Raw genomic sequence first — 18,557 nt, forward strand, 5'->3', positions numbered from 1 at the left:
AACACAGGTAAACAGGTAGAAGCCCTTAAAGAGGAAACAAAAAAATCCCTTAAAGAATTACAAGAGAATACAACAAGCAGGTGAAGGAATTGAACAAATCCATCTGGGACATAAAAATGGAAGTAGAAACAATAAAGAAATCACAAAGGGAGACAGAAGAGAGAATCTCAGGTGCAGAAGATACCATAGAAAATATTGACGTAACTGTCAAAGAAAACACAAAATGCAAAAAGTTCTTAACACAAAACATCCAGGAAATCCAGGACACAATTAGAAGACCAAACCTAAGGATAATAGGTACAGATGACAGTGAAGATTCCCAACTTAAAGGGCCAGTAAATATCTTCAACAAAATTATAGAAGAAAAGTTCCCTAACCTAAAGAACAAGATGCCCATAAACATACAAGAAGCCTACAGAATAACAAATAGACTAGACCAGAAAAGAAATACCTTCCATTGGATAATAATCAAAACACCAAATGCACAAAACAAAGAAAGAATATTAAATGCAGTAAGGGAAAAAAGCCAAGTAACATATAAGGGCAGACCTATGAGAATTACACTAGACTTCTCACCAGATACTATAAAAGCAAGAAGATCCTGGACAGATGTCATACAGACCATAAGAGAACACAAATGCCATCCCAGTCTACGATACCCAGCAAAACTCTCAATTACCATAGATGGAGAAACCAAGATATTACATAACAAAACCAAATTCACACAATATGTTTCCGCAAACCCGGGATTACAAAGGATAATAGCAGGAAAGCTCCAATACAAGGAGGGAAATTATACCCTAGACAGAGCAAGAAAGTAGTCCTCTTGGAGTAAATCTAAAAGAAGATAGCCACACAAAGATAATTCCACCTCTAATAACAAAAATAACAGGAAGCAACAATCATTGCTTCTTAATATCTCTTAACATCAATGGATTCAATTCCCCAGTAAAAAGACATAGAATAATGGACTGGATACATAAACAGGACCCAGCATTTTGCTGCATACAGGAAACCCACCTCAGTGACAAAGACAGACACTACCTTAGATTAAAAGGCTGGAAAACAATTTTTCAAGCAAATGGTCCTAAGAAACAACCTGGAGTAGCCATTCTAAAACCTCCAGCCTGAGAACACAAAGGGAGGGACTCATGACTCCACCTGTATAGGTAGTTGAGGGTGGCCTCATCAGACATCAGTGGAAGTGGAGGACCTTGGTACCTGAAAGTTTGGATTCCCTAGTGTTGGGGAATTCGAGAGCAGGGAGGCAGAAATGGGAAGATGGTGAAAGCACACCCTCATAGAACTCTCAGAATTATATGGATTAGACATGGCAGAGACAGGCCACCAGAAGACTAGATTCCAGAATTCAAACAAAAAATTATCTTAATACTAAAATTTGTTTTGAGAATTGTATATTACAGAATACACAGTCTTGGTGCATCTACTCATCAAGCAAGCTGAGCAGACCTGCTCAAACCTCTGATGTCTTGGAATTTCAGCTGGATGCAGTGAAGACATAGATGTAGAGGCTTATCAATTTACTCTCCCCACTCACCCCTCTTCTAATATCTCAACACCCATAATCAGCTTGAAGAAGTTAATGAAGAGTCGGCGCCCCTATTCCCTGGGCTTGAGGACTGAGGTGGTTAATACTGGGCTGTCTCTCTAGGGAAAAGTAGTGGTTTTGTTGGAACTGGGAGGAATAGCTGGGATTTATTGCATAGCCATAACCTATTAGTAGAAATCTATATAATTGTTATTAAGCTGAAGTTATAATTTCTTAAATGGTACAAAATTTACTTTGATTTCAAATTTAAGGTTTTCATTGGTACGAGCTTCTTATTGATATAGAAGTGAGATTAATATTGTTACTCTCATAGGCATTTGTGCCTATATAACACATTTAGGAATGCAAGGCTTAGACCGAGTCCTTCTTTAACTTTTTTAACTGATTAGAGATGGTTAGCCTGTGAGTTAAGGGCCTATAGCAAATTCATGGCTCTGAGTTTATTGCTAGGGTGTTTTCTATATTTTATTTAGTAATAGCTTAGAGGAGTTAACAGACAGCAGTCCAGATTGCCTTACTTGGATAGTTGGTTTTCAAAATGTCAGAAGTCCATAGAATTGATGTTACAAACATTTCTGTATTAATGTTCATTTTGATTAGAGACCTGTCTGCTCCTGACAGCTTCCTGTCTTGGATTCTAAGAAGAAACTGAGCATCTTTGGAGTTACTCCAGTTGTGGTGAGACAGCCACTAGGCAAGAATTGCCTCTTTTCATCTACAGACAAATTACTGTCCTGAAAAGGACACACTTGAAGAATAGTTGACTGATTATATCTGCTAAGACAGAGTAATCAGCCCTTAATAATTCTGTGTTACTAGGTCTTTCAAATGATCCTGGGTCAGAAGGCTGAAGATCAGATGCTCCAACGTTTTGTAGTATAGGGACTGTCCAGGTGTTCAGCGGTCTCTATAAACTGGCTAAGTTTTAAAACCTATGCTTTGTGCTTCCCATCATTTCAGTTAATTCAGTCATTCTGGATTTCTGACGGGGTTGAAGATTTATAGTCTCCTAGAAAATCCTGGCTTTTTATTTTGAGAGAAAAGATTTGAGAAGATGGTTTTCAGCTGACATTCATTCTAAAGCGAAGAAAAAAGGCAGGTTCAGAACTAAGTCTTTTAGTTAGGAGAGATGACAGAGGTTCTGGTTAGTCAACAAAATGATGGACTGGGTATTAGGTCTATCTTGTATCTTACTGATACAAGTTGGTATAGTTATGCTCTAATTGTATTTTGAGAGAAAAGTTTTATCTTAACAGGAAGGGTGATATGTAGGAGGAGCAATGGTGGGAGGAGTAAGGAGAGGAAGAGGAGGAGTAAGAGGAGGAGGAGAAGGAGAGGAGGAGGAGCTAGGAGATGAGAGAGAGAGAGAGAGAGAGAGAGAGAAAGATGGAGGCAGGTGTTCGTGTGTCTCCGGCAGTCAAAGATAGTTGGTATATCTAGTTGAGTATTGGGTTGCACTTCTGATTGTATGGACATCTTGTTATTGAGCATTACCAAACTTATAAAGCCTTTGATTAACATTTAAAAATAAATAAACAAATAAATAAACAAATAAATGGTGTATATATCAAAAAAGGAGAAGAAGGAGAAGGAGGAAGAGGAGGAGGAGGGGAAGGAGATGAAGAAGAAGAAGAAGAAGAAGAAGAAGAAGAAGAAGAAGAAGAAGAAGAAGAAGAAGAAGCAGCAAAGTAGTTAATGCAGGTAAAAACAAAACCAAAAATAAACCTTGGGAGGGAGCCTAAAGCTTAAATAAAAACTCTTGGGTTTCATGTACAATGCCAGGAAATCTGCTGATAATAATATAAAAGGGATTCTTTCTTTCACAGGAAAGGAACTAAAATGTCCTCAATACTTCTTCTAACTCTACAAATTTGAACTTCATCACAACAGTTTTTTTGCAATGACAAAAATAATCTATGATTTGTATTGTGATTACACATATATGATTGTTGAGGTCCTGGGAGATAAATTATACTTAAGTTCAGGGCTGGCCCAACTCATTTGAACTTCCCTGTTGTCTTATCCACACACACATAAACAATACATACATATATGTTCTTTCTCACATGTTAAATCTATGTACATGTCAGTATACACTTGTGTGCTCACATGAGGCATGGACCAAAAGGAATGTGGTAAAGTTAATTTTAGAATGTAGTAGAGAAAAGAATATTCAGTTTTTCATTATATTTAATTGTGTTTACTTATATTGTTTTGCTTGGTAAAATAAGTATATTTTATAAATCAAAAATCTAACAAAATGAAATGAAACGAAGTCTTATCTAAGATGTAATCTTAGTATCTTTAGCTGTTACCTTTAAAATGTAAGAACATCATTTATAAAATGTGTTTATCTAAAGATTTAGGAAGAATGCAAGCCACAGATATTTTAACTTCACACACTTTACCCCCAAAGTAAAAAGTAGAAATGGTGTGGGGGCTACTGTTTAGTGTCTTCACTCTGGGGTGCTATGATGTGTGTTCTCATTGTTGATATGTGTTACCAATACACTCTTAGGTTTGCTGATATGGCTCAGAGAACTCCAGGAAGAGACACAATGCCCCAGCATGTACCAACATGCCCTCCAAGCTGTAAGGCAGATGCCTTGTGCTGGAACAGTTCCCAGTTCCAAGCTCCACAGATTCAGCTGCTACAAAGTGCTTAGCCTACAGGGTTGGTCAGTGAGGAACTGCTGTGTCCTTATAAGGCATCCATTTCTTTTAAAGAAAGAATTTGCTGGAAGCCAGGTAAACAAAATGCCCCTGAGATGTCCTATGGTTGTTGCCACATCTAAATGTACTCAAAGAAAACCTCAACACAGCTCAGTGTGAAGGGTAACTCAGCCCCAGTTCAAATCAGAGAAGTCAGCATCTGTTGATCAATACCCCTGAGATTCTGCCTCTCTGGGGTTTGAGAAGCAACCTTGGCTAAGTATTCAGCAGATAGAAATGGAGAGGCAGCATCAGCTTTAACAGGAAGTAAGAGGCTGTCCCACCTCTCTCCCACTGAGGTCCACCATGGCTGGGTGTGCGGGTGTGGGCTGTCTCACTGCCAAGGGTCTCAGCTCTCCATCAAGCAGGAAGTGTCTGGCCTCACAAGCCAGGGTACAGAAGAATCCGGCCAGTGGTAAATGCTGGTAAAGCAAACAACTTCAACGACAACAAAAGATAGTTGTTATCACATGAGCATGATACAACGAGCTGCAAGAACTTAGTGATCAAAGTCACTGGGCATCCTTGTATCCTTCTTTCAACAGAGTCTTAGTAAACGGACATCAAAGGCATCGGGCAGTGAGTTCCACACCACAAAGGGAAGAAACAAAGGTCTGAGAACACGAATTCTGTTTATGCTCCTCCCTCATCAGATGCATGGCTTCAAGATGACTTTTGGATATGCTGCAGCATCTCCGCATGCACAGGGTGGCATGCAACATGCTTGGTGCTTAGAGATTCTTACTCAAATAAGGCTCAGAACAGATAAATTACAGTGAAACTATCAGCCAGGCTATCCTGTAACTGTTGGGATTGTAAGACCCACCATCTGAGCCTTCATATTCAAGGCTAGGTCAGAGGTGTCTGATGGCATTGAGGCTGTACCCTCCTCCCCATACTAACTTGTCCTGGGGAGATCCTGTGTGGGCACATGGCTCTGTAACTGGCACTTGCAGGGCGGATGCTTCATAGTAGTCCCTGGGAAGCAGCACCAGGTAATCCTAGCAAATGAAGACCACAGGGAGCGTTAGTCATCTTCTACCAGGCCTACCTTGGTAATACAATGACCAAATATGTTTGCAAAGGAAATAATTTCCCAGAGAAGCCCCTGGTGAACTTCAACTTCAGATCAACTTTTTTGTTCTTCACCCTAATTCACCAGAACCCACAATGCACCACCCCACCAAGTCTTACACACACACACACACACACACACACACACACACATACACACTTGTGAGTTGTTTATAGTCCCTTCCCCTAAATGATCAGAGGCAATGAACCCAATCATTAGGATGCTCTGCAAAGATGCCTACTGCCTTTGTCACTACAGAGCATCAACGTCTGACTACTGATGTATCTTTCAGCTCCAACCCTACTCATGGGGCATGGTGGGGAAAGTGGGGTTCTGTGATGTTGGTTTCTCAGACTGGAATGGCCCTGATGCCCATCCTAGCAAATGAAAGAATGGCCATGTTCCACCAAACATGCCAAATGAAGCCTGCAGTACATGCAGCTAAGCATTCAGAAAAGAGCAGCATTCCACAATCTCAAACACAGATAGCTTGACAGTATTCAGTGACCTCAGGATTTGTGACCCCACCACACATGTGCACAGGGAAGGAGGCAGAATGTTTGCCTCTAGTAGGAAACTCATATGTGGTCCCTAAGGCATTTTCTTTCCTCAGGAAGAAATATTTAGCAGGGCAAAAGGAGACTGTGACTCAGGGGACTCAATGGCCTTCCTAGCTGCATGGGTTTGAATTGTTCTAGAAGCCATTTCCCTGAGCTCAGCCCATAACTGCTCATTACTCTGTGGTCCCAAAGACCAGTAAAGACGGATAGCATATGCTCAGTGAAAATGGAATCAGAATGGGGACATCAGCTACGTGTCATTATACATCAGTCTTAGTTAGTTTCTGTTCCTGCAACGAAACACCATGACTAAAAAGCATCTTGGGGAGGAAAGGGTTTTTCAGCTTACACTTCCACATTGCTGCTCATCACCAAAGGAAGTCGGGACTGGCACTAAAATGAGGCAGGAACCTGGAGGAGGGATCTGATGCAAAGGCCATGGAAGAGTGATGCTTACTGCTTGCCTCCCTGGGCTTGCTCAGTCTGCTTTCTTAAGAACTCAGGTCCACCAGCCTAGGGGTGGCCCCACTTACAACAGGCTGGGCCTGCCCCATCAATTACTAATTAAGAAAATCCCCTACAGCCAGATCTTATGGAGGCACTTTCTCAATTAAGGTTCCCTCCTGTCAGATAACTCTAGTGGGGTGTCAAGTTAACATAAGACTAGCCAGAATAGCATCTCCCCTTTCCTAGGTAGTAATCTTTCCATCTGTCTAGCTTTACCTATGATTGGCATTGATGGAATTTTCCTCTTCTCCACTTCATGCTTCTTCTTATATTTTTCAGACATGAAGTTTTTTGCCAAGAAGGTGCAAGGGCAAAAGGAGGGCATTTAACTTCATGTGATTTCTTGTTAGATGCTTGGAAAATACACATAAGGATAAGTTCTATTCCTACTGTTCAGGAGAAGTGATGGAGGCAGGCTCGGAGGTAAATGACCAGCCTAAGAAGGACCAGTTTTACGTTTCCTGCCTAAAGCACATGGCATCAAACTGGTGCCAAAGATGTCATCAAAGCTATAAAAAGTCTGATGTGTGTGTGGACAAAGAGGGGTGCCTCAGAGAAACCTCTCACAGCTCCTCTGGCTTTCCTTGAATGAGCGGTCCTTTGCCAGTTAGCTATAAGACTCTTAACTTAGTGAGAGGTCAAACAGGAAATGCTGTAGGAAGGGTCAGCTCCTGTCACATCCCTTCACGCATCCCCAGATCTCCTTACTAATTCCTCTCATTATCTAGGCTCTTCCGATGCTGCTCTGCATTGTGTGGAGAGGAGGAGCATTTTAGGTGACTTTCCGTTTCATAACAGAAATATTAAACAAAGTTTGAAAGGCAAGGAGGGCCGTGTGCTTATAAGAACTTTGTGTTTGTTCTAATGATCTTGAATTATAGTTTGTTTACATTTAGATAAATATATATATTATTTTGTCCAAGAATGGTTGACTGAAAGGATATAAAATATAATTTTCAGTAAGTTTCTGTGTTATTGTGTCCTCTGAGGGACAAAGTCACTGTAGTTTCCTTTGCAGTAAAAGGGAAACACATGATTTTGACGTGGGCCCTGCATTGCAAGAGACTATCTCAAGAACAGGACATTTCAAAGTCCTCAGTGCTTAGAACCTTGTCTTACCAAAAGGACTCCTTCCACCTGGATGCAAGCAATCCATGTCCCCGGTGTGATGAAGAATGGGCCTGCAAAGCCATTTCCAGGGACTGTGACAAAGGCTGGTTCTTTACTCCGGGGAAAGGTGATCTCTTTGCTTTGAGAAGCATCTATCAGAAATACAAGTAACACTTTAAGACATCTTTCTAGAAGCCAGTGCTAACACTTTACACAATTTAGCTTTCAATATTCAGTTTATAGCTGGAAAAGCTTAAGTTAGTTTACTAAGCATGGGTTCTGATTATATTTATTTATCTTACTTTTTAAATGATAAGTTTGCATGTGCATAAAATAGACATTAGAGAGACAAGCTTGGAAGACAACCAGAGGCACACCTGCCACCATGTGGCCACAGCAGGCAAGTGGACAAGTGGGTGCCAGTACGATGAGCAAATATGTATTGGAGAAATTGGAGAGGAAGTGGGATGTTTTCTCACTGTGAAGAGAGAAGGAACTGGAAACATGAGAGTGGTGAGGAACGGCCTGATGTGAGTGACCTACACCATCACCTGAGGCCGTGGCGAGGTCCAGGCCTGTCCTGCCACCGAGGGCTGTGTCTGGGTCAGTGGCCCTGAAAGAGCAGGTGTCTGTGTTGATGTCTGTGGCCCATGTTACCACCAAAGACCACACAGATTTCCCTGGTCTAGGCTATCATCTGAGACCATGTTGACATCCAATGGATGTGCAGAGCTGGCCCAGACCCTCACCTGAGCAGTACCAGAGAATTGGCCCCTAAGACATGGGATGGAGAGAGCTGGCCCTGCCCCTCACCAGCTGTAGCACTTGGAGAGTGGTCCAGGACCTCAACTAAGCAGCACAGTGGAGTTTGCCCTGGTAATGTGGCTGAGGGAGAGCTGGTACAGGCCATAGCCAGGACACTGCTGGAGAAGTAGAGCTAGAGGCATTGGTGCAGGAGAGTCAATAGGCTAAACAACTCAGCTAGCACCCAGGTCTAGACCCAGGGCTTTGAGTTGGCCCATCTCAATGTCTACCCCATCTATGAGCTGCTGGAACACATGAAAGGACGTCCCTGCAGATCAAAGCTGCAGGATCCCCATGACACAGGGCAACAACAGGATATCCTAGGGCAGCCCTGGTAAGAATTCAGTATTGATGTGCAGCAGAAGCCAGAGGGCTTGAACCAGACCAATGACTCACTGCAATGAGCATTTGCAAGTGAAGCTGGGCAAGAGAATGTACTGTGTGACACACTAGCATAGTTCAGCTTACACAGAGAGATGCTTGGGTTTGTTGTTATTTTTTTTTCAGTGTGTGGAGGGGTTGCGAGGGTGGAGGATGAATGTGGAAGAATAGGGAGATGGATGGGATTGGGATACATGATGTGAATTCACAAAGAATCAATCAAAGAATAAACAACAAAACCAAAACTCAGCAGAAGCACTGGTGAGATGGTAACGGGTTATAAGTTATCACTGCTCTAGAGGACAAAAGTTCAGTTCCCAGCACCCACACAGAACAGTTCACCAAAGCCTGTAAGCCCAGCTCCAGGGAATCCGACGCCCTCTTTTGGCTCCATAGACACCCACACACTGGTGTGCATATACAACATATGTACGTACACACACATACATTAATAAAAACTAAAATCATCAAGAAATTCTTTAAAAAATAGACATTGATAAGTTGTTAACACTAGCTATATATTAGAGTTTCAATTTTCAGATTTATTAAATATATAAGTAGACTAATATCTAAATTGTATGTGCTTGAGACAGAGTTAACTATGTAACACTAGTTGGCCTGGAACTCACTATAAACCATGTAGTCTCAAACTGATCATCCCCTTGCCTTTTCCTTCAGTGCTATGATGCTGCCACATATGGCCAATACCATAATCTTTAGGAATGTGCCTTCCAGATGTATGTATTCAGTATATTGTATGGCTAATACCATAGTCTTTAGGGATGTGCCTTCCACATGTATGTATTCAGTATATTGTAAGACTTGTTAACTTTCTTTATTTTTGTCTGTAGGAGATTTTCATTTTTTATTCTTATTCATGAACACGCATTCGCTTTGCAATTAGAAGATATCCTGGCTTTCTATTTGTTTCCAGGATACATTGTGTTTCTTTCCACCAACAAACAAACATCTGGTGCCTGAGTCCCAGGAGTCTTCTTAAGAGGAAATGTTTACACCAAATCTTTGAATCACTCTCATTCTGTAGATATTTACAAAGGCCCGATATGCTCCAGGCACAGGACTATTCTCAGCAAGGCAGTGAACATGCAAGCATGGCCCAGCTCCCTGGGCACATGAGAAGTGAGAGTCAGAGATTCTCCCCGAATGAGATTGAAGCAGGATGATGGCACTCTGGAGGAGGCATACATTATCTTGGGAACAAGTAACAGGGCTCTGGATGCAAGCTTAGAGGAAACTTTCTCAAGACAGCAGGGGAACAAGCCAAAATGTACTCTTGATGTATGATGGATAGAGGGCAGACTGCTGTTGTCACCCAGGAACAGACGAGCCTGTTGGGATGAGCCTGAAGTCTGTGGACTCTGTCCACAAAAACCAGCTGTGCACTTGGACAGCTTAGCCTGTTCAGTCCACAGGGCTCTTTTGCATGAGGCCAGGACACTGAGGCTCCTGTGTTAAAAGGAGACCAGCAGAGCTCTCTAGTGGCTGTGAGTCAATGAGCTTCCCACCACGTGCTTGTCTGACTCAACCTGGAAGACCCCATGACTGACCTCACATCCATCTCTGCTGTGGACGTGAAATAGCAATGCTCAACATCCTGCCACTGAGTCAAGTTTCAATCAGTACTGTGCCATTTCCCGGGATGCCAAATGATTTCTTGAGTCTGTTTCTGGGATTGGTTGAAGCCCTAATTCCTGGGAGGATGGGTTTCCAGGCCTAGCCTCTGACTGCTGTGAATTGTACCCTTTTCTGCTCAGAAAGGCTTTACCTCTGAAGGAAGTTTGCATGTCCCTGGGATACTCCTGGACTTCCTGTTTTTTAAATTTTAAAATTCCAATCCTTCTCCATTTTTCTTGGTTGAAACCATGAGTGAATTAAGGGCAATATGCCAACAGCTCCCAAATAACACCAAAAGATGGCACCCACTTCCCCATGTGTGAGCTATACAGATCTGTTTTTATCACTAAAGAACCCAGGGGTTGGGATATAGCCAACATTTGAGCATTGTTATGCTGACGGTAACAGCAAAAAATAAAAGAAGCACAAAGCCTGGAGAAAGCAACAGTAGCAAAAACACAAGGGAGCGTCCAATCAGATCTTCTTGTGGGCTTCGTGTTTTCTAAGGATGACAGACTTGGTAAAATACAAAGGAATGTTCTAGTCATTCTTTCTCAGTTGCAAGGAGGCAAAGCCAGGTTTAGAAGTCCATGCCCCCTCCATCTAGCATGGGAGGAAGAGCTACTCTGGGCTATGTCCTGAGACTATGTCTCTAGAAAGCAAAACCACAACAACAGTAAGAAAAGAGGCTTGAGACTGTGCCTACCTGACTTTCCCTGGACTGGGTAAACAGTGATCCGGCCGGATATTTCTTCCATCCCAGGATTGATGTATCTCAGGATAATGCGGAACAAGGAGAGGCTTGATCTCCTCACAGTCAATTTTACCTTTACTTCATTCTGAAAAGTACCCCAAAATAATATGAAGGGTAGAGGAGAAAGGTGGCTGCAAACAAGTGCCAGAAAACCAGTGACTTACGCTTCCCTGTTAGCTCTGTGAGACACACAGGCACACACATGAACGCATGGGTACATGCGCGCGTACACACATACACACACACACACACACTCACACACATTTGCATGCATACATGCTCAATTAGTCCCCAGTAATTAGGTGGGAGAAGGCAGGTCTAACAAGAAAGCAAAGCCATTTATAATCCCAGTGGCAGTGGAAAACAACCCTCAGCAGCTGGGGTTCTCTTTAAGGACCCTTTGTAACCAGAAGACAGATTGGAATATTAGACTGACTAGTTTAAGAGGGTCACAGTGACAGGGACAACCACAACTGGCTGGGAAAGCCAAAGGCAGAAGATAGAGAATGAAAGGGAAGTGTGTCGTTTCAGGTCACCACTCAACAGAGGCAACTGTGAGCCCCACTTCACAGACACAGCATCTAAATGGCTGCAGACGGTAATAGTGGGAGAGCAAAGCTTAAGGATCCCAAAAGCATTTGTGATTCTAGATGCAACCAAATATGAGGAGGTTTTATCTCAAGCTTTTATCCAAAAGCCTTTGAACTAGAAGAGGCCTTATGTGTCTCCAAGCTCTGGGGTCACACAATGTTCTGTAAGAATTGATAATGTGAGTAAATTATCATTTATTTCTTCAGATTTATTTATTGTATGCTAATAAGCATTTCTCCTGCATATATGTATGCACATTGAGGTTAAAAGAGGTCCCTTGGATCTGGAGTTAGGGGTTCTTGTGAGCCACCATGTGGGTGGTAAGAACCAGACCTAGGTCCTCTGCAAGAACGAGAGCTATTAACCTCCATGCCATCTCTCCAGACACAAGGAGAAGTTATTTTTACTTAGAACCACAAACCATGTGTCCAGACCCAGCAACTGTCCAAGGGAGGCTCAAAAGTGTGGGAATTCCTGTGTCTTGGTTCACTCCATCCTCTCCCAGCTACCTTGGTTTCAATAGAAAGGACCATGTGTTACAAGAGATGCAGAGGCAACCAAGGCTGACCAGAGGACCACTAGCTCTGATGCAGAAACTGTGAGTAATGTCACCCAGGAATTCCCACCATCCCTAAGAATTTGACTGAATTCATTTTTCAATTTCAATACCAATTGGGAACTAAATGTGCAAGGATGAATTAAAAGAATAAAGCAAGTAGTCAAGCAAGGGAGACCACAGGTCCTCTGACCCACAGGCTTCCTCACAAAGACCATCATTTGAAATGGATTCCTTTGGGTCAACCAAATAGTCTGTCAAACTTTAAACATCTGCGAGAACACCCATACTGGACTCGCTGTCAGCCCTTACCAGGACTTGATGGAATCCACCATACTCTTTAAGACTAGTGAAGATCTCCACTATAGAGCAGGGTTGGGGCTGACTCAGTGACGCGCTTGCAGAGAATGTGAGTTTGGTTCTCAGCACCCGAGTTCTGTGGCTCACAACCTCCTGCAACTCCAGGTCTGGAAGATCTCACACTCTCCTCTGCAGGTCAGGTGGCTGCATCCTCCTGTGTTATACCTCAGCACATGCACATGTGGTGCAGGCCTTTAATGCAAGCACTTAGGAGGCAGAGGCAGGTGGAGCTCTATGAGTTAAAGATCGGTCTGATCTGCATAGTGATCCCCAGGTTAGCCAGGGCTCCATAATATGACCCTGTCTCAGAAAGATAAGGAAGGAACTGAATTGGTGTATGTGGAAACAAAGGGGAAATGTAGATGCCTTACAGTCCTGTTTGGTAAGCACAGCTTTGTTGGGGAGAACTTGGCCAGGTAAAATCATCATTAGGGTGAACAGGGGCTCCAAGTGAGCTGTGGACTGGTCCAGACCCTCTATGACTCTGTCAGTCCTGATCTACTATGGCACTGGTGACCATGACCATCACCTCATTTCTCTCACCTTGAAGCAGCTTAAGGACCAACCTCAGAGAGAAGTTCTGAGGATAAAAATTACTAAATGAGTCTACATGTTTAGCAATATAAACATACTGCATAAAATATAAACTTACTGCATAAGTCCTATAGATAAACAAATAATGTACACATCTCTTACTCTACTGTGAAGGCAAGATAGATGGATGTAGCAGAGAGGGGTGGAGGGAAGGAAACAGAAAAACCAAACAGCACCAAAGAGCATGCTTTACCTTAGTCTCCACTCACAGGGGAATTCAGGATTTTACAAAGCAGCACCCCAAGTCAGTAACGCCAAACAGGGAAGGTGATACATGACCGGTGTTACGCAGTTAGGAGGCTGGGGGAGCAGGCTTAGACTAGCCTGCGCCACACAGCTAGACTCTGTAGACCTCTGCTGGAGGAGGAGGATGCTAGCTATCTTAGAAGCCTTCAAGTCAACTTGGTTTTTTGTTTTCCACAAATGCTATTAAAGAAAAAATGTTCTCTATGTTTTAGTATAGTTTAATATCATTTAAGAAATTTGCTTCTATCTATGAAAAGCCTCCAGAGACAAATACTGTCTTTCTTCAGTTCCTTATTTTTCTGATTTAGTGGCCAAAATAAAGTAACTATGACCTCCAGATACATATTTATTAGTTAAAATCTTGCCCTATCTTAAACTCCAAACCTAGCTTCCAAGCCAACCGTGGCCAGTACTCTATAGAAAATGAATCCTAGAGTGGTCCTGGGTATAAGGCAGCTTTTAGACCCTGAGAGTGCTGTGGGCATGTACATGGGTCCCCTGCAATGATCTGTGGCCCTAACTATATACCTGTACTGAGGTCATCGGGACATATCCTCTCCAGCTAAACTCAGGAAATACCAGGGGATCAAATCCAAACCGCAGGTCTCTTCCATTAGGTCCAGAGCCATCTTCCACCTCATACTTCATGTGGTGCAAATCCGGGAAGTAGTAGTTATTTTCAGGCCTTTGTCAATAATATATAAAGAAACATGAGTAGTTAAGGTTCATGGGTAATCTGAATGTCTTTCCTAATGATGCTGCTAAAGAAACACAGCCAACTCACTAAGCCCATTAAATAAGAGCAGAAGGTTGTGCTCACTCTTGCTCTAAACGATGGCTTTTATTCAGGGAAGTGCTGGCATAGAACACACCCATCCTAAGCACTAAATTGAAGAAGTCACTTAACACAAGTCATGAGGTCCCTGACATACCCCTACTGTGTTCTAATGAAATCTAATAGCTGCTCCCTCCCTCGGTCTTCCCACACTCACATACTTTGCAAATATCAGTAATTATATGGTAGGCACTGTTGCTAAGCATCATGATATAATACTGAATATAGTAAACATATATATAACTTTTATTATATTCTTATGTGTTTATTTGTGTGCATGCATGTGTGCACACATGTACATGGACGAGTACTTGTGTAGGTCAGAGGACAACTTGCTATACAGTTGGTTCTCTCCTCCGGCTGTGTGTGTCCTGAGGATTGAACTTGGGTGGTCAGCCTTGGTACCAGGTGCCTTTACTGTCTGAGTCATTTACAGATTAATGGATGAGTTCCTTTGGCAAGTCCAATTGTGGCTGTCATAAAGAAAGCTTTAAAACACCCCAGTGCTATGTGACTTCCACACTCAAGCTACTCAAGAATTCATTGAGGACAGCCACACCCCTGCACTGTAAGCACAGTAAGGACAGAGTGCATTCCAGCACAGGGCTTACAAACATCCACAGGAGTGTTTGTCTCCAGGGCATCAGTTTTCATCCAAGAATCCATTCTAAAGAATTATTGCGAAGCAGATCATGGGAGGCTGCTCTGCACCCAATCTCACAAATCCCAGAGGAAGCAGGCCTCCCAAGAGCTCTAACCTGGGCAGTATCTTACGTAAAAAGACAGCAACACCGGCCCCAAACAGGGAGTAACTGGGACCCACTGAGACCCAGGAATTCACTCATGTACCAGAGCACTGGTTCCTTCCTTTCTGCACCCCAGCACTGAGCAGATCTTGGGCCCCGGCTCTAACCCCAGTAGTAACACCCACCCTACACAATTCTGAAACAACCAAGATAGTAGGAAAGACAGGCTCCAGGCAGAGACAGGGCAGGTAGCACTAAGGCGATCCAGATGGGGAAAGGCAAGCACAAGAACATAAGCATCAGCAACCCAGGGAACCTGACATCATTAGAACCTAGTTCTTCCACACTAGAAAGTCCTGAATTCCCCATATCACCAGAAAAGCAAGATTCAGATTTAAAATCACTTCTAATGATGATAATAGAGGACTTTAAGAAGGACATAAATAACACTCTCAAAGAATTTGAGGAGAACACAGGTAAACAGGTAGAAGCCTTTAAAGAGGAAACACAAAAATACCTTAAAGAATTACAAGAGAACACAACCAAACAGGTGAAGGAATTGAACAAAACCATCCAGGACATAAAAATGGAAGTAGAAACAATAAAGAAATCACAAACGGAGACTACCCTGGAGATAGAAAACCTAGGAAAGAGATCAGGAGTCATAGACACAAGTATCACCAACAGAATACAAGACATAGAAGAGAGAATCCCAGGTGCAGAAGATACCATAGAAAATATTGACGTAACTGTCAAAGAAAACACAAAATGCAAAAAGTTCTTAACACAAAACATCCAGGAAGTTCAGGACACAATGTGAAGACCAAACCTAAGGATAATAGGTACAGATGAGAGTGAAGATTCCCAACTTAAAGGGCCAATAAATATCTTCAACAAAATTATAGAAGAAAAGTTCCCTAACCTAAAGAACAAGATGCTCATAAACATACAAGAAGCCTACAGAATGCCAAGCAGACTAGACCAGAAAAAAAATACCTTCCATCACATAATAATCAAATCACCAAATGCACAAAACAAAGAAAGAATATTAAATGCAGTAAGGGGGAAAGGCCAAGAAACATATAAAGGCAGATCTATCAGAATTACACTAGACCACTCACCAGATACTATGAAAGCAAGAAGATCCTGAACAGATGTCATAGAGATCCTAAGAGAACACAAATGCCTGCCCAGGCTACTATACCCAGTAAAACTGTCAATTACTATAGATGGAGAAACCAAGATATTCCATGACAAAACCAAATTTACACAATATCTTTCCACAAACCCAGCATTATAAAGGATAATAGTAGGAAAGCTCCAATACAAGGAGGGAAATTATACCCTAGACAGAGCAAGAAAGCAATCCTCTTCCAACAAATCCAAAAGAAGATAGCCACACAAAGATAATTCTACCTCTAATAACAAAAATAACAGGAAGCAACAATTACTGTTCCTTAATATCTCTTAACACCAATGGACTCAATTCCCCAATAAAAAGACATAGAATAACGGACTGGATACGTAAACAGGACCCAGCATTTTGCTGCATACAGGAAACCTACCTCAGTGACAAAGACAGACACTACCTTAGAGTAAAAGACTGGAAAACAGTCTTTCAAGCAAATGGTCCTAAAGAAAAAAAATCTGAAGTAGCCATTCTAAAACCTCCAGCCTGAGAACAAAAAGGGAGGGACTCATGACTCCACCTGTATAGGTAGTTGAGGGTAGCCTCATCAGACATCAGTGGAAGTGGAGGACCTTGGTGCCTGAAAGTTTGGATTCCCTAGTGTTGGGGAATTTGAGAGCAGAGAGGCAGAAATGGGAGGATGGTAGGAGCACACCCTCATAGAAATTCCCAGAATTATATAGATTAGACATGACAGAGGCAGGCCACCAGAAGACTAGATTCCAGAATTCAAACAAAAAATTATCTTAATACTAAAATTTGTTTTGATAATTGTATATTACAGAATACACAGTCTTGGTGCATCTACTCATCAAGCAAGCTGAGCAGACCTGCTCAAACCTCTGATGTCCTGGAATCTCAGCTGGATGCAGTGAAGACACAGACGTCAGAGGCTTATCAATTTACTCTTCCCACCCACCCACCCCTCTTCTAATATCTCAACACCCATAATCAGCTTGAAGAAGTTAATGAAAAGTCAGTGCCCCTATTCCCTGGGCTTGGGGACTGAGGTGGTTAATATTGGGCTGTCTCTCTAGGGAAAAGTAGTGGTTTTGTTGGAACAGGGAGGAATAGCTAGGATTTATTGCATAGCCATAACCTATTGGTAGAAATCTATATAATTGTTATTAAGCTGAAGTTATAATTTCTTAAATGGTACAAAATTTACTTTGATTTCAAATTTTAGGTTTTCATTGGTACGAGCTTCTTATTGATATAGAAGTGAGATTAATATTGTTACTCTCATAGGCATTGTGCCTATATAACACATTTAGGAATGCAAGGCTTAGACCGAGTCCTTCTTTAACTTTTTTAACTGATTAGAGATGGTTAGCCTGTGAGTTAAGGGCCTATAGCAAATTCATGGCTCTGAGTTTATTGCTAGGGTGTTTTCTATATTTTATTTAGTAATAGCTTAGAGGCGTTAACAGACAGCAGTCCAGATTGCCTTACTTGGATAGTTGGTTTTCAAAATGTCAGAAGTCCACAGAATTGATGTTACAAACATTTCTGAATTAATGTTCATTTTGATTAGAGACCTGTCTGCTCCTGACAGCTTCCTGTCTTGGATTCTAAGAAGAAACTGAGCATCTTTGGAGTTACTCCAGTTGTGGTGAGACAGCCACTAGGCAAGAATTGCCTCTTTTCATCTACAGACAAATTACTGTCCTGAATAGGACACACTTGTGGAATAGTTGACTGATTATATCTACCAAGACAGAGTAATCAGCCCTTAATAATTCTGCATCACTAGGTCTGTCAGATGATCCTGGGCCAGAAGGCTGAAGATCAGATGCTCCAACGTTTTGTAGTATAGGGACTGTCCAGGTGTTCAGCGGTCTCTATAAACTGGCTAAGTTTTAAAACCTATGCTTTGTGCTTCCCATCATTTCAGTTAATTCAGTCATTCTGGATTTCTGACGGGGTTGAAGATTTATAGTCTCCTAGAAAATCCTGGCTTTTTATTTTGAGAGAAAAGATTTGAGAAGATGGTTTTCAGCTGACATTCATTCTAAAGCGAAGAAAAAAGGCAGTTCAGAACTAAGACTTTTAGTTAGGAGAGATGACAGAGGTTCTGGTTAGTCAACAAAATGATGGACTGGGTATTAGGTCTATCTTGTATCTTACTGATACAAGTTGGTATAGTTATGCTCTAATTGTATTTTGAGAGAAAAGTTTTATCTTAACAGGAAGGGTGATATGTAGGAGGAGCTATGGTGGGAGGAGTAAGGAGAGGAAGAGGAGGAGTAAGAGGAGGAGGAGAAGGAGAGGAGCAGCTAGGAGATGAGAGAGAGAGAGAGAGAGAGAGAGAGAGAGAGAGAGAGAGAGAGAG

At 42.1% G+C, this 18,557-nt stretch overlaps 1 protein-coding gene across 1 annotated transcript in view; it reads right to left on the bottom strand.

The window, feature by feature from the left end:
- Positions 1-18,557, bottom strand: part of Lama3 (laminin subunit alpha 3) — a 233,209-nt gene that overhangs the window by 115,183 nt on the left and 99,469 nt on the right. Inside the window, exons 19-23 of the mRNA XM_028759473.1 lie at positions 13,984-14,140; positions 11,061-11,193; positions 7,544-7,686; positions 5,186-5,283; positions 4,567-4,720 (exon numbers count right to left, since the gene is read on the bottom strand). Coding sequence (XP_028615306.1) covers positions 4,567-4,720; positions 5,186-5,283; positions 7,544-7,686; positions 11,061-11,193; positions 13,984-14,140 — 685 coding nt within the window. The remainder of the gene's footprint in view (positions 1-4,566; positions 4,721-5,185; positions 5,284-7,543; positions 7,687-11,060; positions 11,194-13,983; positions 14,141-18,557) is intronic.

Source organism: Grammomys surdaster, unplaced genomic scaffold, assembly GCF_004785775.1.
Source record: "Grammomys surdaster isolate TR1022 unplaced genomic scaffold, NIH_TR_1.0 126298, whole genome shotgun sequence".
NCBI lineage: Eukaryota > Metazoa > Chordata > Mammalia > Rodentia > Muridae > Grammomys > Grammomys surdaster.